Genomic DNA, 20,089 nt, shown 5'->3' with positions numbered 1-20,089 from the left:
CTTAGGAATTATCATAAGGCATTCTGGTTTTTAATCGATTTACCATAAAATCTATATAAAGACTCCCAAATTAATTCATCCCTTTGAAAATCAAATCTAAAAAATTCAATTTAGGACACTAAATTCAATTTTACCTTGTCAGGTACATCCCCACATATAGCCTCCATCCAACATGGCATAATGGTATCCCATATGGCTTGCGTAATAATGCCGTATGGGATGAGACAGTAAAGCCTGAAAAACAAAAAATCTATATTAGCAATGCAACTAATCAAAAATAATGGTGACGTTTTCAATAATATTACGGTTGTATAGATCGCGCCAAATTTCTAGTACACTCTTAATATAGAAACGAGTCGCGTCGCAACAGCAAATTGTAGATATCAGAGGGAGGAAGACAGGGCGGGACCACCCCGGCACCCCTCGCTGCCCGCTCTCGCCCGCGGACACATAGCTGCGCTAGTGTGCCCTTACTGTTGCTACGGAGTATATGCTTGTAGTTGTGTTCGATGAGAGTTAAAATCAGCACGTGCTCCGCCCCCAGCCTCTGCAACGCCGCACCTGTTGAGCCCGTCCTTGAGGTGCTGCGTCTTGGAGGCGAGGTTGTCCCAGTGGCCGGCCTGGCGCGTGTGGTGCGGCGGCAGCGGCACCAGGCACGCCACCAGCACGCGCCGCCGCGTCTCCGCCACGCGCCGCACCCAGCCGCACACGTGCTCCGCCTTCAGCTTCTCCACCGCCATCGCCGTCTCACCTGCGGCAAATACGAAAAAAATGCCATCAGTCAAATACTCCGGCGACTTTCAACGAAATATAGATCGCTGGCCGCTGAATTTTCTTTGTCCTAACGATGGAACATAAGTACATAATAAATGCGATCAACTAGTCGAACACGCTTAACGGGTTGGGCATCCTTGCACGCTTTCTTTTTCTGTAGTATAGAAGAAAAATTAGTAAAAGATAATTCGCACGTGGCGCTAACTGAGTGCTCCTGAGGCACGTCCCGCGCGGCGCGTCCCTGGCTCGTCAGCGCCTCTCGCGTGTGGCGTGCCCGTGTCTCGCCCGCATCCGCCCCGCACCTCACTTACCCCTTAATGATCCGCAGTGAGAACAAATGTAGCCTCGGTAGGCTATGTAATATGTAAGATATACTTCGACATATTCTGTTGCTTTGTTGTTTACATCCCAACAGTACCTCACTTCAAATATGTATATCCATAGCTTTTGAGATCGCTTTTGGCAACCGAAACGGTTTGTACGGTGCATAAATAAGAAACTGATACGTAGGTAATAATTATGAAAAATACATTTACACGGAAATTTACTCATTGTAATTTGAAAGTAATATGACATAATAAGTAATAACCCACTTACCTGTGTAAGAAAAGGATGTGACGTGGAACCAGTGGAAGAGCACAGAAAGCAGGCGACCCAAAACCTCGTCTGGTGTGTCGGGGTTCGGTGTGCAGAGACCCACCATTAACCACACACCGTACCTTAAATGGAAACGTTCAATCATTCGTTCATTTTGATATTTATTGCAAGCGACCTAACTTGTTACTGTTCAAAGAAAAATACAACCGGCTTTCGTTCCCTATTCAGCCTTTATGATATAAATATTCCAAAATAAATTCTAATGTATTTCGGATATGTAAATTCGCGAGTGAAATGTCATTATCTTTAGATCCAGCCCTTTAATCGGTGTCTTATTTATAAGTTACTGTTAAAGATTTATTGAGCAGACATTAATACATAGTTTGATATGTTACCTTCCCAATAGTTGTCTGTCCTCAACTGAGATGGGGTCTGGTAAGTTGACGCTCAGCGGCGGCTTCAGTTGTTCTGAAGAGCTATACGGATCCTCCATGTTTATTGGCTTCGCTTCTTTTATTAGGCTGTAACAGTTATTATCAAAACAATATGAAATTGCCCAATTGTACATAAGGAAAAATATATATTTTCTTTATTTCCAAAATAATGATGTTGCCGTTATATGATATTAAGACAAGTTGCTCTTCAATACAGTAATATAGTGTCTGAGTAGTGGACAGCGTGCATAGTTTCAATGTCATTCACAGTGACCAAATACGAAATATATGCGCTCACATGCATGCGTATGTATGCTCGGGCGCTATATATGATTGAACATGTACTTGTACGTATTGCTCTAGGATATATCTGTGCGTGTGCGTGCCCATGTGTGTGCGGTTATGTACGAACGTGCGTACATGTCTGTCTCTCTGCGTCCGAATGTGTTTGTATTCGCGTGTGTGTGTCATACCTGACGATGGCCTCGACGAGGTTGGTCTGCATGTCGCTGTCCATGTGCCAGGCGGGCGGCAGGCGCGTGTGCACCACGTGGTCGCCGCCGCGCCGGCTGTTGTGCCGGTTGCCGTGGCACTGCTGGCAATACCTACCGAATGACTTTTATGTACAGGCTGCCCCTTAACACTTTGTATACAGGGTGCCCCTTAACACGTTTTATATACAGGCTACCCTATAACACGTTTTGTATACAGCATGTTCCTTAAAGAAAATTTCGAAGCAGTTGAAATATAACGGACATTTACCTGATCGGGTGATTCCCATTGTAACTCGCGCATTCATTGGAAAAACAGATAGAGTAAGCCGCTTTGTCTGTTGACCGACAGTTCTAGAAAATAGACATAAAACATACTGGTGATAATAATTTACAAGACAATCAAAAAAGGTTTACACATAAATATAAAACTTATGAAAACATACCTTATTCTCACAGACCATGGACACCTGCTGCTGTGGATGGAGAATGTCGAAGAAACGTTGGTTTGGATGTTCCCTGAGACAATTTATAATTTTAAAATAAATATTTGTATTAAATAACAATATAAATTTTAACAATAAACAATTTAACACTACTTAAAATAAAATAAAACTAATACAATTAACACTAAAATTTATAAATAAAATAAATGAGCCAAATCGCTGCCCCGTGGAAGTGTACCCAAGATACTAGCAGCATTACCTCGCTGAATTGACAAACTAATTTGTTGGCCGAGGTAAGCTCCAGCTCTTGGGTCACCGGAGGCCTCAATCAGGCGCGAAGACAATTCTTTATTCTTTATTTGTATTTAATTTTTAAGCACAGAGGTTGTTAAGTCTCTTCCTACTATGTGCCGCTACAGTACTTAGTTAACTGTTTTTTTTATCTAACCACAGATTTTAGCATAAGGTTAATGCGGTTGCAATTGTCCTAAACTTCATTCATCTATAGCGTATAAATGTACTCGTATATATCTGCGCATACTCGTGCATTTACCCAAGTATTCAACTGTGTATATAATTGTCACATGTGTACAACTGTACTCCCCTGTATTCATATACGTTACATCAGGCATACATGTATGAACTCACACATGAGTATAACTAATTTTATATCATGTGTCGATACGTCTGTGTAACCTGTGTACCTACCTGTGTATCTCGTTAGCGCACTCGATGCACAGGTAGAGCGGCGGCGGCGTGTCCGAGGCGAAGGTGACGCTGATGCAGTGGTCGTAACACACTTTAGCCGCCTCAGCTGAACCCGCGTTGGGGCACATGTCGCGCTGACACAGGAATGGGACCAGGTCGTCTGTAGAAAGCAGGAACAAATTCCTCTCAGAAATTAAATGCTTCATTTATAATCTTTTACTACGGTTGATTTCATCGCAACAACGACACACTTATTTATTGTTTACATAAAAGGAATATTAATATCAATAATAAAAAATAATTATCGGTTTTTGAAGCGTTGAATCTAACAATGCTGTATTGGTATGTTTATATCTGTCAATTATTGTCACTCAAATAGAATAAGAAAAATATCACGTGGATTGCAAAAGTGACTAGACTAGATGGGATGACTAGGCAGAGTAAAATAAGTGGGGAAAATATGGCAAGCGGAAAATGTGGCGACCTGTGAGAATATTGGAGGGCGTATATGGGAATGTGGAGAGAGTAGTAAAAGTGGGCGGAATAGGTAGAATAGGACGAGTGTTACTCTCCTTTAACACTTGTCCTAAGAGGCGAGTGTCAGGTGAGCGAAAGGGAATGGGAGGTGAGTGGGTCAAAAGGAGAGAAGAGTGAACGGAGCGTGGGAAATATAAGACAAACGAGCGGGGCGAGCGACTCACTGGAGAACTTGCAGAGCAGCCCCTTGCGGTCGAAGAGGTTGGCGTCGAAGGGCGGCCAGTAGTAGAAGAGCAGCTTGGCGGCGGACAGGCGCGCGGGCGGCGTGCCGTACGCCACCACGCACAGCACGTCGCGCACCGCGCACGCCTTCAGCGACATCGCGCGCTCCAGCAGCTGGCAGTGGTGCGCTGCACACACGGGACGATAACATTATTATCATTCGACCGGAGAGGTACAACTGACTGCTCCAGCAGCTGGCAGTGGTGCGCTGCACACACACGGGACGATAACATTGTTGTCATTCAAACGCAATAAAAATGATTCTAGAATGACGCTGTCGACGTTACGGTATAGAGATTTGGATGCGAAGTATGTATGTATTTATTTATTAGACTTATCAACAATATTACATGTTTAGCAATGATTAAATACTAAGTACTACTAGTGTACCATATTTGATGAAATAAGTAAATAAATAAATATGTAATAACAATAAATTTACACTAAAGTTCTAGTAGTAGTTCATGTACCTGGATTGTTGGAATGCTGAAACACCATCATAATGATAGCAGCTACCGACTGCGACGCCTGGCTCTCCTCCTCCATGCCAGCGTAGCGACGAGCTGAAAATATAATATTTGCAAAAAGTTCATACTTGCAAAAATGTTGATTATTCACTTGTTCATACATCTAGTAATATGGTAGGAATCCTAAAAGTCGATAACTCATATTTTCTACACATTTAAAAGTTTAACAATATAAATATAGTCTACTACTGTTACTAGTCTTTGAAAATATCACCATAATATATCAGCAACTACTCGTTTTACTTACTAATAGTAAAAGGCAGGATGTAGTAACAGAGCAGGTCGAGGATCTCCTGGTGCAGCGTGGCGGGGAACACGGCCACGCAGTACGCCACGAGGTATGGCAGGTTGTCGATCATGTCGTACTCCAGGAACGGTAGTAGGCAGCCCAGGCATTGGAGGACCGCTTTGCCGAACGCTGGAAGAGAATTGTTTCATAGAACCCTTATTAATACTCAACCTACCGCATACCAAAGTTCGGATACCAAATTTGAAAATTACTGCAGACTAGAAATAGTCAAATTTCAATCGTTAGTTGCTTAACGATTTCATAAATCGATGATTTATAACAGATTCGCAGCAAGTGTGGCGACTACAGTAAAACTGATCCTAATAGGAAATTACATATAGCACTGAAGGGTCCATAAATAAATGGACAACTAAATGGACTTTATAGCAACAAAATGTAAAAATATGAAATTGAATGTGGCTAATAATAAAAAGTGGTGCAAAAAACATTCAAAACCTATTAATCTTAATTTACTATTATATTAATAATTAATCTATTATTATATTCATAGAAATTAAACTGCATAAGAATAGGGCAGTCTATAACTCCGCCTTTTTTGAAATCCATAACAAAATTTCCAATTTAATCATGTAAGCTACTTAAAATACAACATACCCTGGATCCCATACTGCAAATGTGGCGCCGAGTCCACGAGCTGCGAGATGGCGTTAAACAATCCCTTATAATCCAGGTTAGGGTAGAGGCCGATACGCTCGGAGTCGTTGTCCGCGTCCCGGATCATCTCCAGGGGGGAACGTGGCACATCTTTCAGGACACCTAAAGTAAATTACATAAGTTACTAATTTATAATTAATGTTGTCGTTACAGACGGATTTTTGGCGATATGTTATTAATTTAAGTTAGGTAAAACTGCTTAACATCCTTTATGGTTCAACCACGACGGGCCTAATTCTAACTTACGAGTAGGTATATTATAAATGTATTGCTGCAAGTATTACGTTTAACAGCGCATCTGCGACCGACCTCAGTTGATTACAGGTGTCCATAGGCGGCAGTAGCCACTTACTATCAAGTGTACTGCATCGTCGCCTGCTACTGCTATATTATAATTACTAGTTATTCGCGGCTTCGCCCGCGTTTCAAAGAAAATAATATGACATACTAACATACATAAAACTGAAAATTCGTACCTTCATTGAAATGAAAGTGGCGCCATCTGGCGTAGCAACTCTGAATCCTTCGTGGGCTCATGGACAATGACTTTGCTAAAGATCATCACTTAATCAAATGAATAGTTTACGATTCAATCCTTACTAATGTCGATTATTAATCGACTTTTTGGTTCAAAAGATCGATTCTCCGATTAAACGATCTTAGATCGCCATTCCTAGTTCCCGTGGGATTTCCGGGATAAAAACTATCCTATGTCCTTTCTCGGGTCTTAGACTATCTTTGTACAATTTTTTATTAAAATCTGTTCAGTGGTTTAGGCGTGAAGAAGAGACAACCAGACAGACAGACAGAGTTACTTTCGGATTTATAATATTAGTAAGGATAAAAACACTAACCCTTCCTCCACCAATTCGTATAAACAAGGGCGGTTGATATACTTCAGGCGTCACTGGATTTATGAAAAGGTTATTGAGCCCATCAGTAGACACAAAAACGGTGGCACGCAATAGCAGTATCTATAAAAAGTTGCAACTCAGCAGATGAAACATCTTGTATGACTGTTTCTGACTTACCTGATACCTCCCTTTTAAAACTGAAACCGATCAGTACTTTGCACAGCTTTTATAAAACATCAGTATTACCCGCCACAATAAAACCAGGAAGGTTCCGGTTTTATTACCTTGAATAAGTAAGACTTGATCAACGATTACACTTACTGAGTAAAGTCTGCGAGAAGTACTTGACAGTGTTCGCGATATCGACGCCAGAGGGCAGAGGCTGGATGTTGTGCATCAGCCGCAGCTGGCTGTCGTACAGACTCCTGATCTTCGCCGTAACTGCACACAACAAACGCTTAGACACGTAGCGCTGAACAGAATACCTCGTAGTACTCGTGAACAGGCTATAAGTATTGCATTTTGATGGAAACCTTGCTGCGTAGCATCGCCTGCAACTTCGCAATATCGTCCATGATACTCATTTGCGCTATGTTGCCTGCTAATGTGCTTAGCAATCGAGACTTGGAGAGAGTAGAATTAATTGCAATATCACTGAATTGTACTGATATTGTAGAAAATATAACACGTAGCGCAAAATAAACAACAATTTGATGACTATATAATTGCGGGTAGATATTGCCACGAAAGTAACCCATTCATCTAGTCAGGGCATAACCCAGTCATAATATAGTAAGAAAATAATTACGTTAAGGCTAAGAGACAATATTAATTATGTACACCATTTAACACTTTATGTATCTATGTTTAAGATCATCTAATATATATGTTTAAGATGGTCACAATATCTTCTACACAATATATTTATACTGTGTTGAAGATACTGTGAACATATAATGTTGTAATATTTATTATATTGAAATGTTAAAAACCTACCTTTAAAATAAATAATAAACTGACGTTGGAAATGCAAGCTGAATGTTATTAAAAATATATTTGATACAATAGGGAATATGCATGTGATTTAGATTTGCTTGTTATTTTTTTCCTCGGTACATTACGGTCCTGAAATTACATCTAAACCATTATTTTTTCTTTATTTCGTGTTAAATTGTTTAAAACTTTAATCAAAAATCGTAAATTATGCGCGCGAAATTCAAATTTGCAAAACGCGTTCCCATTGGTCGAATCGAAAAATGACGTCACATAGCGTGTTACGATGTTTATCGGCGTCGATATTCAAACTGTTTGAGAGAAAAATTGTTTTTGTCTATATTCCTACAGTGTTATTTATTACCTAGTGCGATTTTTCTACATAGTATTATTAGGAATAATCAAGAACAATGATTGAAAGTAGTTTTGTCAAATCACAATCGGACTATTTACCTAAAATATGCAAAATGAATAAACTGGTTTTTATGCATAGGTCAATTTGGAAATATTTAACTGATCATAACTTATTATGTTAATATTCTTTTTTTTATAATATAGGAGTAGCAGACGAGCATACAGTCTGCCCATGGACATATGTAATCAACCCCAGATAGGATTAGATATTCCCACCTAAGGTCGGCCACAGATGCGCCGCTACCCCTGAGAACTAAGCTGGAACCTTCAACCTATCACCTATCTTTATAATATTATAATAGATTATAATGCATTTTGTGTGTTTCAAATAATAGTATTTGTTGTAGAAGTCGATAAGTACCTAACGAAGTAGATGATCAATGCAATATTTTAAAATCATTTACCTAAAATTATTGTTTGTTACAGTAAATACAAATGTTAATGCGATTTTGGAGATACTATATCTGTTTCCTATAATCATGCACCACATTTTTTCGCATTTTCGCATCTTTTGCAAAAGAAAATACACTATATAATGTATTTATAGTTTATAGTACTGGTTTTGCACAATAAGTCCAGGAAATATTTATAAAGTGGTTATTTAGCCTTTCCCATGATGTAAATAGCGATGAAACCTGAAAACGTTTAATAATACCTTTATGTGCATACAGTTATCATCAATATTAATACAAATCACGCTACGTGACGTCATTCAAAGAGCGCGTAAAATGGGGGCATTCAAATGTGTCAAATTTTTTTGATACTTTAAATAATTTTTAAAATAATATATCAAACACTAATAAAATAGTTTATATTTTTTACTATGTTAAAACGATGTGATAAGTGGTTTAAAATAATAAAATAAAAATGTGCATATTCCCTATTTGTATAAATGAGAAAACAAAAAATAGACATTATATTCCTGCATACTTCAAATTAGGTAGACCACATAAAAACAAAAAATAATTAGATTCATTAGCACAGGTCAAGTCATTCAATGTGCAAAACAAATTATCTCTGTTATTAATTAAAATTAAAATAAAAGGTTAATAAAATAATATAATGCCTTTCCAGATTTCCAGTACAGTATTAAACTCCAAAAAACATTGAATTTCAAGAGTATATAAAAAATATCCAGAATTAAAAAAGGTAAAAGCAAAGTAAGTTTTCATATGGAGTATAAATTTTTTTAGACATAAAATAAAATTGATTAATTACAAGCTACAGAGGTATCATGCAAGTTCAAAATTATTAAATTTTAGAAATTAAGGATTTCAAATAATATAGATTTGTCGACCACTTATGCCCTTGTAAAATGTAAAGGGCAGATATTAAAATTTAAACAAGCACCAAAGTTTTAAAGTTTTTAAAATCTAAACTAAAGCATCTGAATTCTAGTTTCCCAACACTACTGGTTTGTTTGACTAATTTTAATAGCCATAGAGTATTATTATATACATGTTATAGAGAGGAAACTCTACGTATTTTTTGTCTCCCCAAAAGCGCCCCTAGTGGCCTGCCCCAGAACTACTCATGGGTTTTACATACATATCTATAGATACCTATTATATATTCATTATTCATTATATGTATTAAAATTAGGTAAATTATAAGTTGTATCTCCAAAACACGAACTATAAATGACTGTGTTCCAAAGATTCACATTTGCATTATACTTTCTCAATTTTGATACAAGAACAAAACTACATTTACATACTTTATGAAATTTCAGAAAGATATAAAAAATTATGACGATGTGAATCTTCGAATCACGCTCCTTTACAGTTGATGTAAAGATACAACTTACGTGGTAGGCATCAAATATGTACAGTTGTCGCAACGGCGTCTCTCTAAAGTGCAAAAACAACTATTTAAATTAGAAACGACTAACGAAGTTGCGGACATTTGACAACAGACACATCATTTTGACGGTTTACTGTCACTCCGTCGCCATTTTAATTTGAAGCTTCCGGGGCGAGTCGTTACGTGGCGCTAGTACCTACACAAAAAGTCATTTTGTATGGAAGTGTGCCCCCCCTGTTAATAGCTAAGTCGCCAACTAGTAGCAGTAACTATGTTTGCTGCCAAAAATAATTTTGTTCAGATAAACTTTCAGTACCTACATTGTAATCACATGTGGCCTGCATTTTAAATGTCCAATTGATATAACTTTCTTGTAATAATATTATATTGTTGTATATGGTGTGGCAAATAACTACTAACAACATTGAAGGCTTACTACGATCAATAAGAACCATTTTATGCTACATTTTTATATTAAATGTTTTCTAATATTTCTTATTCTTTTTCTTAAATTTCTTTATTTCCTAATTCTTAATTTAAATAAATTATATTTTCAGAACTTTAAAAATTGTTTCATGACAAAAAATGGTTCTTATTCCTCTGAAGAAGAAATGAAGAGTGTAGAAATGTAAGTAAAAAAATAGTGAAGCAAGAAAACTTAAAAGCAAGAGATAAGAGGCAGCCGTAGTGTAAATTATATTAGAAGATAGAGCAAATCAGGAAGTACCAATAATGTTTAAGCCTAACTCCTGGTAGAAAGGTGAGCCACAGAAAACAAATTGACATGATATATATAGCATAACTGCAGGTACTATGTAGCTCTTTGTTGTAACAATTCACACTAACATTTAGACTCATAGCATATATTACATGTTTACATGAATAGATAAAACTTACAAGTTTAACCTATTTAATATAGTGGCAAGAGACAAAAATGTTCAATACAGTCTAAAATGAAATGCTGTGTGTGGAGCACATTTCCAAAAGATGGTGATAACAGAACTTCTACCTCCACAAATAATGTGTTAAAGGGAAACTAATCGCAGTATTAGTCTTTTATATTTTGTATATTAAAATGCCTAGCTGTAAATATCACAAATAAGTACTTTATTAAGTTATATAAAAAGGGATAAATCATAATTTTATACCAATCAAGCCAGAATCTGTTTTTTTTTAACTTAATTACACTTGCTGCTTTAAGGAAGAAATAAAATGTATAGTATTTAGTGATCTAGAGCTACACAGTAATACAGTTGCTATGAACACCAAGAGAGAACAGCGAAGATCAGTAAGCATGGGTCCCAACAAGTACTGTATTAAGACATACATGCGGTAAGCCAGACAGAGGGAAACATCAAATACAGGGAACAGTTATAAAATGTGATACAGTAAGTAGACATTAACTGTATGATTACCTGAATTTTAATATTAATAATATTTATCAATATGTTGCTTGAAAAATTCTCATTTGTCGAAAATAAACATTTATGTTCTTCATTTAAATTGAATAACAAATAACTATCATGTTTGTAGATTATGTAAGATAGTATGTGTAAAGTATTTTAACTAACGAGAACATCGACACTAAACTAAACAGTAGGAACACCACCAACACTGAGGGGACACAAAAGCCGCACCACGGAGGGACTAGGGCGGAGGCCGAGACACCGGGGACACCAAGACGACACATACTGCGAGCTCACCTTTCGCGTTGAGCGGCTCGACAAACTGCATGTTATCGTACACCGTCGACTGCATTACACACAAAAAGCGCACTACGGAGCCGCCTCTTCAAACTACCTCTGAAAAAGAAACGCGTTATATTCATGCAAGCACCGGCATCATTATGCCGCTAAAGCTTCGTAACTTCAATATCGCAAAATCTTACAGGCCGCCGCCCGCGTCCCCATGTTAATCAGTTGGATCTTGAAGCTCCCCTGCATTGAACCACCGACACTCGCGCTGTGGCGACCGACGCGCAATCGATAACCCAAATACAGGCAGTTTAGCCTCCGCCTGGGCGAAAGAGATGAGACCTAAATCTAGATTTTCTCTTCTCTTCAAGCTATCGATCGCTCATCGCGCCGCCCGTTTGGGTTTGTTTTACAAAATTGGCGCGCGCATCCACGCAAATCGCATTGTATTGACGTATCAACTCTGTCACAACAATTTGTGCTAAATGTCAAATCAGATGTTCCGTCAATGTCGTTGTTATGTCAACGCCATATGATTGCTGTCAACTGTTTTCCTTTTTAACTAGATATCTATTATTATTTTTCTATTTGAAGAAGTATTTGTTTTACTTCCAATAAACTAATTTAATATTAACCTTATTTGGTGCAAGGTAACTGCACCAAATGAATTAAATATAAAATTAGTTTTTAAACATATTTTAAAACTATTTTTGTAAGTTTTAATGTGTACTCCATTTTTTTACATTTTTATTTATAAAAGCCGCTGTATATTAAATCATTCTATCGAAAATAGACACTAAACAAATATATGAAGAATACGTACACAAACAAAATATTTTTTATACAAGGAGAACAACGGATCTATAACATATCCGTAAGCAGGTATTTGAGTTTAAATTGACTGAGAATCCAATCTAGGACTCTGTGTGACAAACCGGCACTAGTAACCACTATGCATAAACTAACTTTGAATGTTTTGCATTGGCTAAGTATAATTAAAAATAAACGGTCGAATTTGTATTATATAAGCGAATGTTATTTATCTATTTTATATTATTATGTGTAATGTGTGGTATACGCACGGTATGTGTGTAAGTAATGTAGGTATATTATCTATTTATGGATAGTTAAATATAACTATTGCTCAATATAGGTAAGACGCAAAATATCTTATCTAGAGCCATAAAACGGTTTTGCAAAGGAGATGCACTATTATGATTCAATCAGTCTCCTTTAAACTGACCCCTTTGTCGTGTGGTCGAAGTGTTAACTCGATATTTGAATTTTACAAATGTTATAGGATAATGAAATACATACTACACACTGAAAAATTAATTTATTGTCATGATAGGCTATATCACAATATAAATACAGATCAAAAGTCACCTACGATCACAGTGTCTCGCGCGTTCAATGAACGCTTAGCTCCATTTTCCCGCTCCTATATACAATACTTACAAACGTAAAGCAAAAATATCACTCACAAATTTAAGTTCGCAACCGGCACAATAGGGTCTAAACGAGAGTAAATATACGACAATGCGCGCCCGCCATAGTTTATTGACTTGTACCGTTGGCATTGAAAAATAAATGGGCTATTATATCATCAACGCTTGTCCATCGCGCCGGACAGCGCCTGCTGAATGACGAGCTGCTGCGCGCTTATAAGCTTCTTTAGCTCCCTCACTTCCTGCGTCAACTGGCGGACGTTCTCCGACGTCTCGTCTAACCGCGCCTGCACGCTCCCTAGCCCAGAAGAATACCCATACTCCCGATAACCTGAGTCATTGTTGTTCTCATACTTCTTAAAGCAAGAATACGCACCAGTCGTCGAACCATTAGACGATATCGTATGCCCGTATTGCTTCCTCATTTTTGCGATGTCGTACGCAGCCATCATTATGTCTCGGGGCAATCGTTTTTCGCTCGGGTTTAATGGTTTCACGCTCAGTACTACACGGTAAGCTTGCGGCGATACGAGAGCGGATGAATGTAAAATTTTAAGAAGACATTTGGGTAGGTATCCATTAAACAGTGCGAGTTCCATGTAAGATATTAGTTTCGTCTGACGAACAAGTTTTGATAATCCAGCAGTTTTCCGTAGGCCTTGGATGTCGTGAACGGCGATACCGACGAGTAAGTTCATGAGTACAACGGTGACGAACATCAGGAACAAAACATAAGTTACTTGGGCTGAAAATTCCAGTAAAACGGGTGGATCGTTTCCGTCAGGCTCGTTAAGAAGTAGGTCTAAATTTAGCTCTCCTATCATCATCGTCAGTACAGTTATAAAGCCCATAAACGGATTGGCGAAGGAAGATGAGTCAGGGAATATCACGCAAAAACTTATTGTAAAACCAATTAGAATACACGAATATGCCATGAGGAGTTTTGCGAATTCCTTTTGAACTTTTTGATACATAGCCACATAAGTTCCAAAAACAGGTAGCTGGCCTATCATCATCATTAGGTTTGTCCATCCTGCCAACACAGCGAATGCACCGACGTGGTTTTGCCATGTGTACGTTATATTAGTATAAATGTATGAAATTAAGAAAACGCTTACAATCACGAACCATTCTATTATGTTCTCAGATTGCATTAAATACTGTTTAACCGTCGAGTAGCCAGCTATGCCATATACTTTTCTAAATATTTCGAAAATTGTTATCCCAGCTAACACCCACCACTGCATTTCAATAACGAAAGGGTTCTTCCTCAATAAGTCTCCCAGTATAGATTGTTTCTGACATAACTCTTGTTCCTGGATCGTCTCCTCCATATCCTTACTCCCATTATAACAATTGTGTGCCAGAGCCGTTAAAACATAAAGTGTGAGACATAAAACGAAAATGAAACTCAAAAATAATCTAGCAACGTAATATTTACGAATCTTTTCCCATTTGATGTAAAGGAAAGCCGAACATAAAGGATGTAAAAGGACTTCTTTCTGGCCTTCATCGACAAACGTATTAAGATAACTTATTTCACGCGGATAACAGTGCTGAAGAATGCTGCGAAAATCAAGTTCAAGTTCCACTTCTCGGTTACTCGTTTGTGAATGGTGTAATGTAATAGCGCAATCTAATTTTCTGGTTACCATGGCAAGCGAAGCGGGGGTTTTCCGAGCGATAACATTGAGTGCCGAGTTACCCTTCTTAGATCTTGTTGTTACGTCAGCACCGTGATAGATTAATGTTTCAACGCACGCTGAGAGCCCGTCCAATGCAGCGAGGTGAAGCGGTGTGAAACCGTATTCGTCCTTTTGATTTACGTTAGCTCCCCAACTTATCAATGTTTCTATGATGTCACACGCACTATCCGATTTACCAATTGCTGCGTGTAGTGGCGTTCGCATGTCGAAATCCAATGAATTAGGTTCGGCGTTTCCTTTTCGAAGCAAGGACTCTACACATTCCAAGCTTGCCGATCGAGCGGCGAGGTGTAGGGCTGTAAATCCTCGATGATTCTTTAAACTGGCATTTGCACCCTTAGTTATAAGCAAATCGACACAATCTACAAATCCTCCATCGGCAGCCAAATGAAGCGCAGTTGATTCTCTGTCTCCAACTCGCGTTCTAACGTTGGGATCGGCTCCGGGCGTTTCTAGAAGTATCGTAAGGCATTGTATCATTCCCAAATCTGCAGCGAGATGAATAGCATTTGTACCACCTGGTTCTATCAAGTTGACATCGACCCCGTGTGATATAAATAGTTTTAGACATTCCACAGAGTTAGCTCTTACGGCGCAGTGAAGGAGACCACCCTCGCAGTTGACGTACTTGACTGCCGCATGGACAGAGGCACCTCGGCTGATAAGCAAATTAGCCACTTGCACTGAATCTCCAAACGCGGCACAATGTAGCGGCACGAAGCATCTTGGCATGTAATTGGGATCCACGCCGCACGACAACAGATAATTTGCGCATTCGGTTGATCCGCTAAACGCCGCCGCATGCAAAGGGGACAGGCCTAGCGCGTCAAAGTGTAATGGATCGGCCCCAGTTTCTAATAGCGGCGGCAATAGATGGTCGAGTTTTAGAAACGCAGTCCAAAACAGGCATACATTTCTTTCGGCTTCTGATGCTGTTTTGAATGTGTTTACAGCTGATTCCAACGTGATAACCCCAGATTCCAAATCATCCAGTAGACGCAGCCTGCCGCCGACGGCGCGCATTTGCTCGTGAGCGCTTTGACGCAGTGAGTCGCGGCATATGTGCGCAGTTAGGTCCAGCGGGGGTTCCTCGAAGCTGTCGTACATGTTGGGGGCGCTTTCGGCAGGGGGTGAAGATCCCGCGAGGACATATTCGAGGTGTCCCATGGAGGGGTAGGCTCTTTCGAGGGATTCCTCGTCGAGGGTGGCGGGCTGGGCGGAGCTGAGCACGCGGGAGACGCGCGGGTGGCGGTCCATGTCCCGCGGGGGCTTGGCGGCGTCATCGGGCAGTGCGGGGCGCTGGGAGCGGCGCGAGTAGAACCACCGCTTGAGGAGCAGCTTGCGCGTTGTGGGCATGCGGGCGGCGGCGCGGGACTGACTGCCGCGAGACTATTGTCCATCAATTGCGGAGATGAGGATGAATCGCGCACCTTTAATGTAAGGACGCATTCACACTGCTTCGATTTTTTAAAACGTATGTTAAATGACCTTCACCTTTAAATCATTAAATTTAAATTTTCAAACCTGCTTATCTTTCTCAGTATATAAATATCAGTAATTAGGGAATTCACAACATTATTAATAGGAAAACCTTTATTAATAATTCAAATGAAGTATTTCTTTAAGTAAAGGTTCTGAAAGTAGGTACTCACCTAATAAATAAATTTAAGATGCAAATAACCTCGAAAAATCTATACGTGCTTGTTGTTGATCGAACCCTTATAATGGATTTATGTAGGTACTTCTATGTTTACGTGTTGGATCTGTCAAAGTCTTTTAAGCAGATTTGGATACCGATACATATGGTTTTTAAGTTAAAATAAAGTAGAACTTGAAGGAAAATATTTTATTTGAAAAAAAACCTACATGACATTTTTAGATACACAGTTACATCTACTTGAGCCTCCACAGGCGATTATTTTTATAAATTTTATCATAAAGGTGCCTTTGTTTTTTGTCAATCAATGTTAAGTCTTTACTCCATATTTAGGCAGAAAATAACAGAAAAATACAAGAGAAAGAAATGTACAGATTCCTTTACCTGCTCTATTCCTCAAAATCCAAAAGATACTAATCTTAAGTAACATAATTACAGATTCCACCTGCAGTGCAGTGTGCCAGTGTCTTAAAGACGGCGAATGAAATTAACAATGCGCGCTCGGCGGCCGCTGCGAATGTTTGCTACGTATTTACTAACATTTGTCTTCAAATGACATCATTGTTAATATACCACTAATTTTAATTCCAATCTCAGACGCGATTATTATAAAATAATGCTCATTAAGGAATAATTTAGTCAAAATTCGAGTTTCTTAAATTACCTACATATTAAATATTGTCTGTTATGGCATTAGAACAGTTGCAACTCGCTGACAGTAAATTATTTTATCACACTTATCATTGTTATGAAAATAATTAACTAACTAAAATGATACAAATCTAAACTTTAATCAGTCGAATTAATTTACCGCGTTATACAATCTTATTGTTATTTCGTCAATGGAGCAAGGTTTGGAGTATGTTTCAGTATAAAAAGTGGAAAGATGCTTATAAATATGCGACATGCGATATTGATTTCGAAAAACTTTTGGCAACTCGTTCTTGCATTTAATTACTTTTCTGTTTTTTAAATTCGTCTTGTAATTTACAGAACCTGAATAGATTACTATATTTCACACCAACTACGAGCTTACGAATACATAAGTGTCTACTTATCAATTGCCTCAGTGTCATATTTTATTTGTTCTTGAATAAATATTGATGTCAGAAACTTAATATTGTTATTTAAAAATAGGCATTTATAATACCGTGTGGCGGAGTTATCGCCATATTGGTATCACACGCTGAGAGTTCCGGGTTCGACCCGGGTCGTTTAGTAAGTTTAGACTTCAGCAAAGGGCTAGGTATTTGTATTCTATTAATTTTATATTCATCTTTGTGTATGTCCGTGGCATCAAGACATTTTGTAAATATTATTCTTATGTTAACTGAGATGAAATGCTACACGAATACGACACTGTTTGTGCTTCCCCTTACTGGTCACACCGAGTAAACTTGCGGTTAATGATTTCGTGTGGAATTTGCTAAATTATACTAATTATATTCTATGTTTAGACGTTCGTCATAATAAACACGTGTTATTTAAACAATGGTGTGACCACTCGTGAGCAACTTTGCTCGCTGGTTTTTTAACCCTATAACTCATTGTTATCTTTACGTAAAGTCGGAAACTGCGCAGTTGGTCCTTGCAAGTCACGTTGGTAATTGGAGGCAGATTACAAAACTGGTGTAATGCGGTGTTTCCCTGACTTATGTTTTATCGTTCATCTTCTAGTTTAAGGCTATACTATACTACAATAGACTACTCATTGTTTGTTTCTTGTTATGTGATTTTTTTAATAATCTCACAAAATTAAAGGTAATAATTGGTTTGATGAAAAAATGTGTTCATTTTGTTTGAGGTACATTTTCACTTACATAAGTTAGGTACCTATTTAAAATCATTTCTCTAAATTTCTTTATTGTACAAAGATTCCCGTCCTCAAATCTTTTCATAAATTTACGTGAATTATTTTTGCCAACTAGGTTGCACTTAGAGAGGGGCATTTTAAACAATTTTTAACCCGTCTTACTCTCAGATATTTGTGTCGGTGACGTCATTACGGATATTATCATAAATCCGACCAACCTATACAGAACGCTAAATAAATAAATCATGTATACATTATAGTTAAGTACGTAAGTTATAAATATAACCGCATTGAAAGGAGGGAGCGGCTACCAGGAACACTAATGTTCGCGCTTGAATTAACCATCAAGCAATGCAAATCACAAAGCGGCCATTCCGGTCGTAATGGATTACAGAACATGATTTCCGTATCACATTGAATTACCACAATGAGGCAGTTTCCATGAAGGACATGGGAACCTGTGACCGAAATGGTGTACAGTTTATGGTTATTATCGGATAAAACTCGTAAATTTTACATTCGTTTTAATGTATTTATCCAAAATGTCTTTGATAAGAAATAATTACTCATCATTTACCCTTATTGGGAGGGCATAGTAGGAGGGTATCAATGTTTTTGTTTTAAATGTGTAAAAACTTACGTTCTTAATTAAAGGATAATTTTTATGCATCTTTTTTTAAGGTTGAAGAACTCTTTGTGGTTCGACTCCGGCGTCACGACCGCCACACCTATTTCTGCCTCATAACAGCAGTGTTAAATGCTGCTGCGTTCTGGTTTGAAGAGTGTGGTAAGGGGTAAATACGTTCCAGCTTAGTTCTCATGCGTAGCGGCGCATCTGTGGCCGATCTCAGGTAGGAATATCTACCTAATTCTATCTGGGCTTGATTACAGATGCCCAAAGGCGGCAGTAGCAGAAAGTCACATCTGTTTTGATGGAGCTTTTCCGTTCTGCTTTATTCCACTTTTTGAAATTTTAACACAATATTATATTTTTTTCGATACCATCATAATGTATATTTGCTCCCGCCCAAACTACCTTCCATTTTCAAATGGACATCTTTCATTTTTCTTAATTCTACATGTTACTTACATCTATCAAATCAGATACTTTTAATAATAAAACCTTTATTTTAGTTATAAACCATTTTTTATAAAATATTTCATTATAAATTAAGTAGGTATTAATTCGGAAATCATGATGGCAATACCCTTTGATAAGTAAAATACTCATAGGTATTTCTAGTTATAAAAAGTCGTCAACGCATTAATGTCCTACTGCTGAACACAAGTCTCCTCTTAGAATGAAAAGGGTTTTAGGCCATAGACTACCGCACTGGCTAAGTGCGGATTGAAAAAACTCATACAACCTTCAAAGCTTTTTTTGCGCAATCTCAAAACGTGCAGGTTTTCTCACGACGATTTCCTTCACCTTAAGCAAGATATATTTAAGTTATTTCTAACACGCAAATAATTTGAAAAATTAGATGTTGGTTGATTCGAACCTCGGACTCCCTGAGAGCCATGTTTCTAACCACTAGGTTACTATTACTACTTATTACTTGGACCAATACGTATAATGCAATTTAATCTTAAGAACAAGCTATTTTTCAAATATTTTTCCCACCTAAAATTACAATAACCATAACACAAGCTATTCAAGAAAACTAGGAAAACAACAAAATAGGAAGTAAGCAATTGCCGTAACCGTAAGGATATCTGCTCCATCCCACGGGGTTATTATGGGGACAAGTATCTTGGAGACACGTGCCGTAATCAGGGAGTTAATGTTCATCTATTGTTGTTATTTACGACCACGTGCTTTAGAATCGCATCTTGTTGACTTCGTCTATTTTGGATGTAAAGATATTAGAATCATGTTCCATGATTTTACGACATGATTAAAATTATTTGTTAAAGTGGTCGTTGGTCGGTAGACGACCCGCAGACCTATAATATGTAATAAAGACGTTTCTTTGTATCATAACCGCAGTGTCAAACAATATTTTA

At 38.0% G+C, this 20,089-nt stretch overlaps 2 protein-coding genes across 2 annotated transcripts in view; both read right to left on the bottom strand.

Moving 5' to 3' along the window:
- The window catches only part of unc79 (UNC-79 domain-containing protein), a 44,110-nt gene extending 32,159 nt beyond the window's left edge, over positions 1 to 11,951 (bottom strand). The window contains exons 1-15 of the mRNA XM_073077587.1: positions 11,653 to 11,951; positions 11,468 to 11,566; positions 6,876 to 6,995; positions 5,641 to 5,802; positions 4,984 to 5,154; positions 4,680 to 4,772; positions 4,152 to 4,337; positions 3,451 to 3,610; positions 2,743 to 2,815; positions 2,568 to 2,650; positions 2,279 to 2,410; positions 1,767 to 1,892; positions 1,372 to 1,493; positions 562 to 751; positions 135 to 234 (exon numbers count right to left, since the gene is read on the bottom strand). Coding sequence (XP_072933688.1) covers positions 135 to 234; positions 562 to 751; positions 1,372 to 1,493; positions 1,767 to 1,892; positions 2,279 to 2,410; positions 2,568 to 2,650; positions 2,743 to 2,815; positions 3,451 to 3,610; positions 4,152 to 4,337; positions 4,680 to 4,772; positions 4,984 to 5,154; positions 5,641 to 5,802; positions 6,876 to 6,995; positions 11,468 to 11,522 — 1,773 coding nt within the window. The 5' untranslated portion in view covers positions 11,523 to 11,566; positions 11,653 to 11,951. The remainder of the gene's footprint in view (positions 1 to 134; positions 235 to 561; positions 752 to 1,371; positions 1,494 to 1,766; positions 1,893 to 2,278; positions 2,411 to 2,567; positions 2,651 to 2,742; positions 2,816 to 3,450; positions 3,611 to 4,151; positions 4,338 to 4,679; positions 4,773 to 4,983; positions 5,155 to 5,640; positions 5,803 to 6,875; positions 6,996 to 11,467; positions 11,567 to 11,652) is intronic.
- An 824-nt stretch (positions 11,952 to 12,775) lies between these two features.
- On the bottom strand, positions 12,776 to 16,033 carry LOC140745566 (uncharacterized). Its single transcript, XM_083058997.1, is given in 2 exon segments — positions 12,776 to 15,976; positions 15,979 to 16,033. Coding segments are annotated over 2 exon segments (2,946 nt in total). The 5' UTR covers positions 16,013 to 16,033; the 3' UTR covers positions 12,776 to 13,064.
- Between the last annotated feature and the right edge of the window lie 4,056 nt (positions 16,034 to 20,089).

The sequence above is a fragment of the Epargyreus clarus genome, unplaced genomic scaffold, assembly GCF_041222505.1.
Source record: "Epargyreus clarus isolate Ecla_fem2 unplaced genomic scaffold, WU_Ecla_fem_2.2 ptg000010l, whole genome shotgun sequence".
Lineage (NCBI taxonomy): Eukaryota > Metazoa > Arthropoda > Insecta > Lepidoptera > Hesperiidae > Epargyreus > Epargyreus clarus.
Note: the sequence above shows the minus strand (reverse complement) of the source record. Positions and strands in the feature narration are given on the sequence as shown.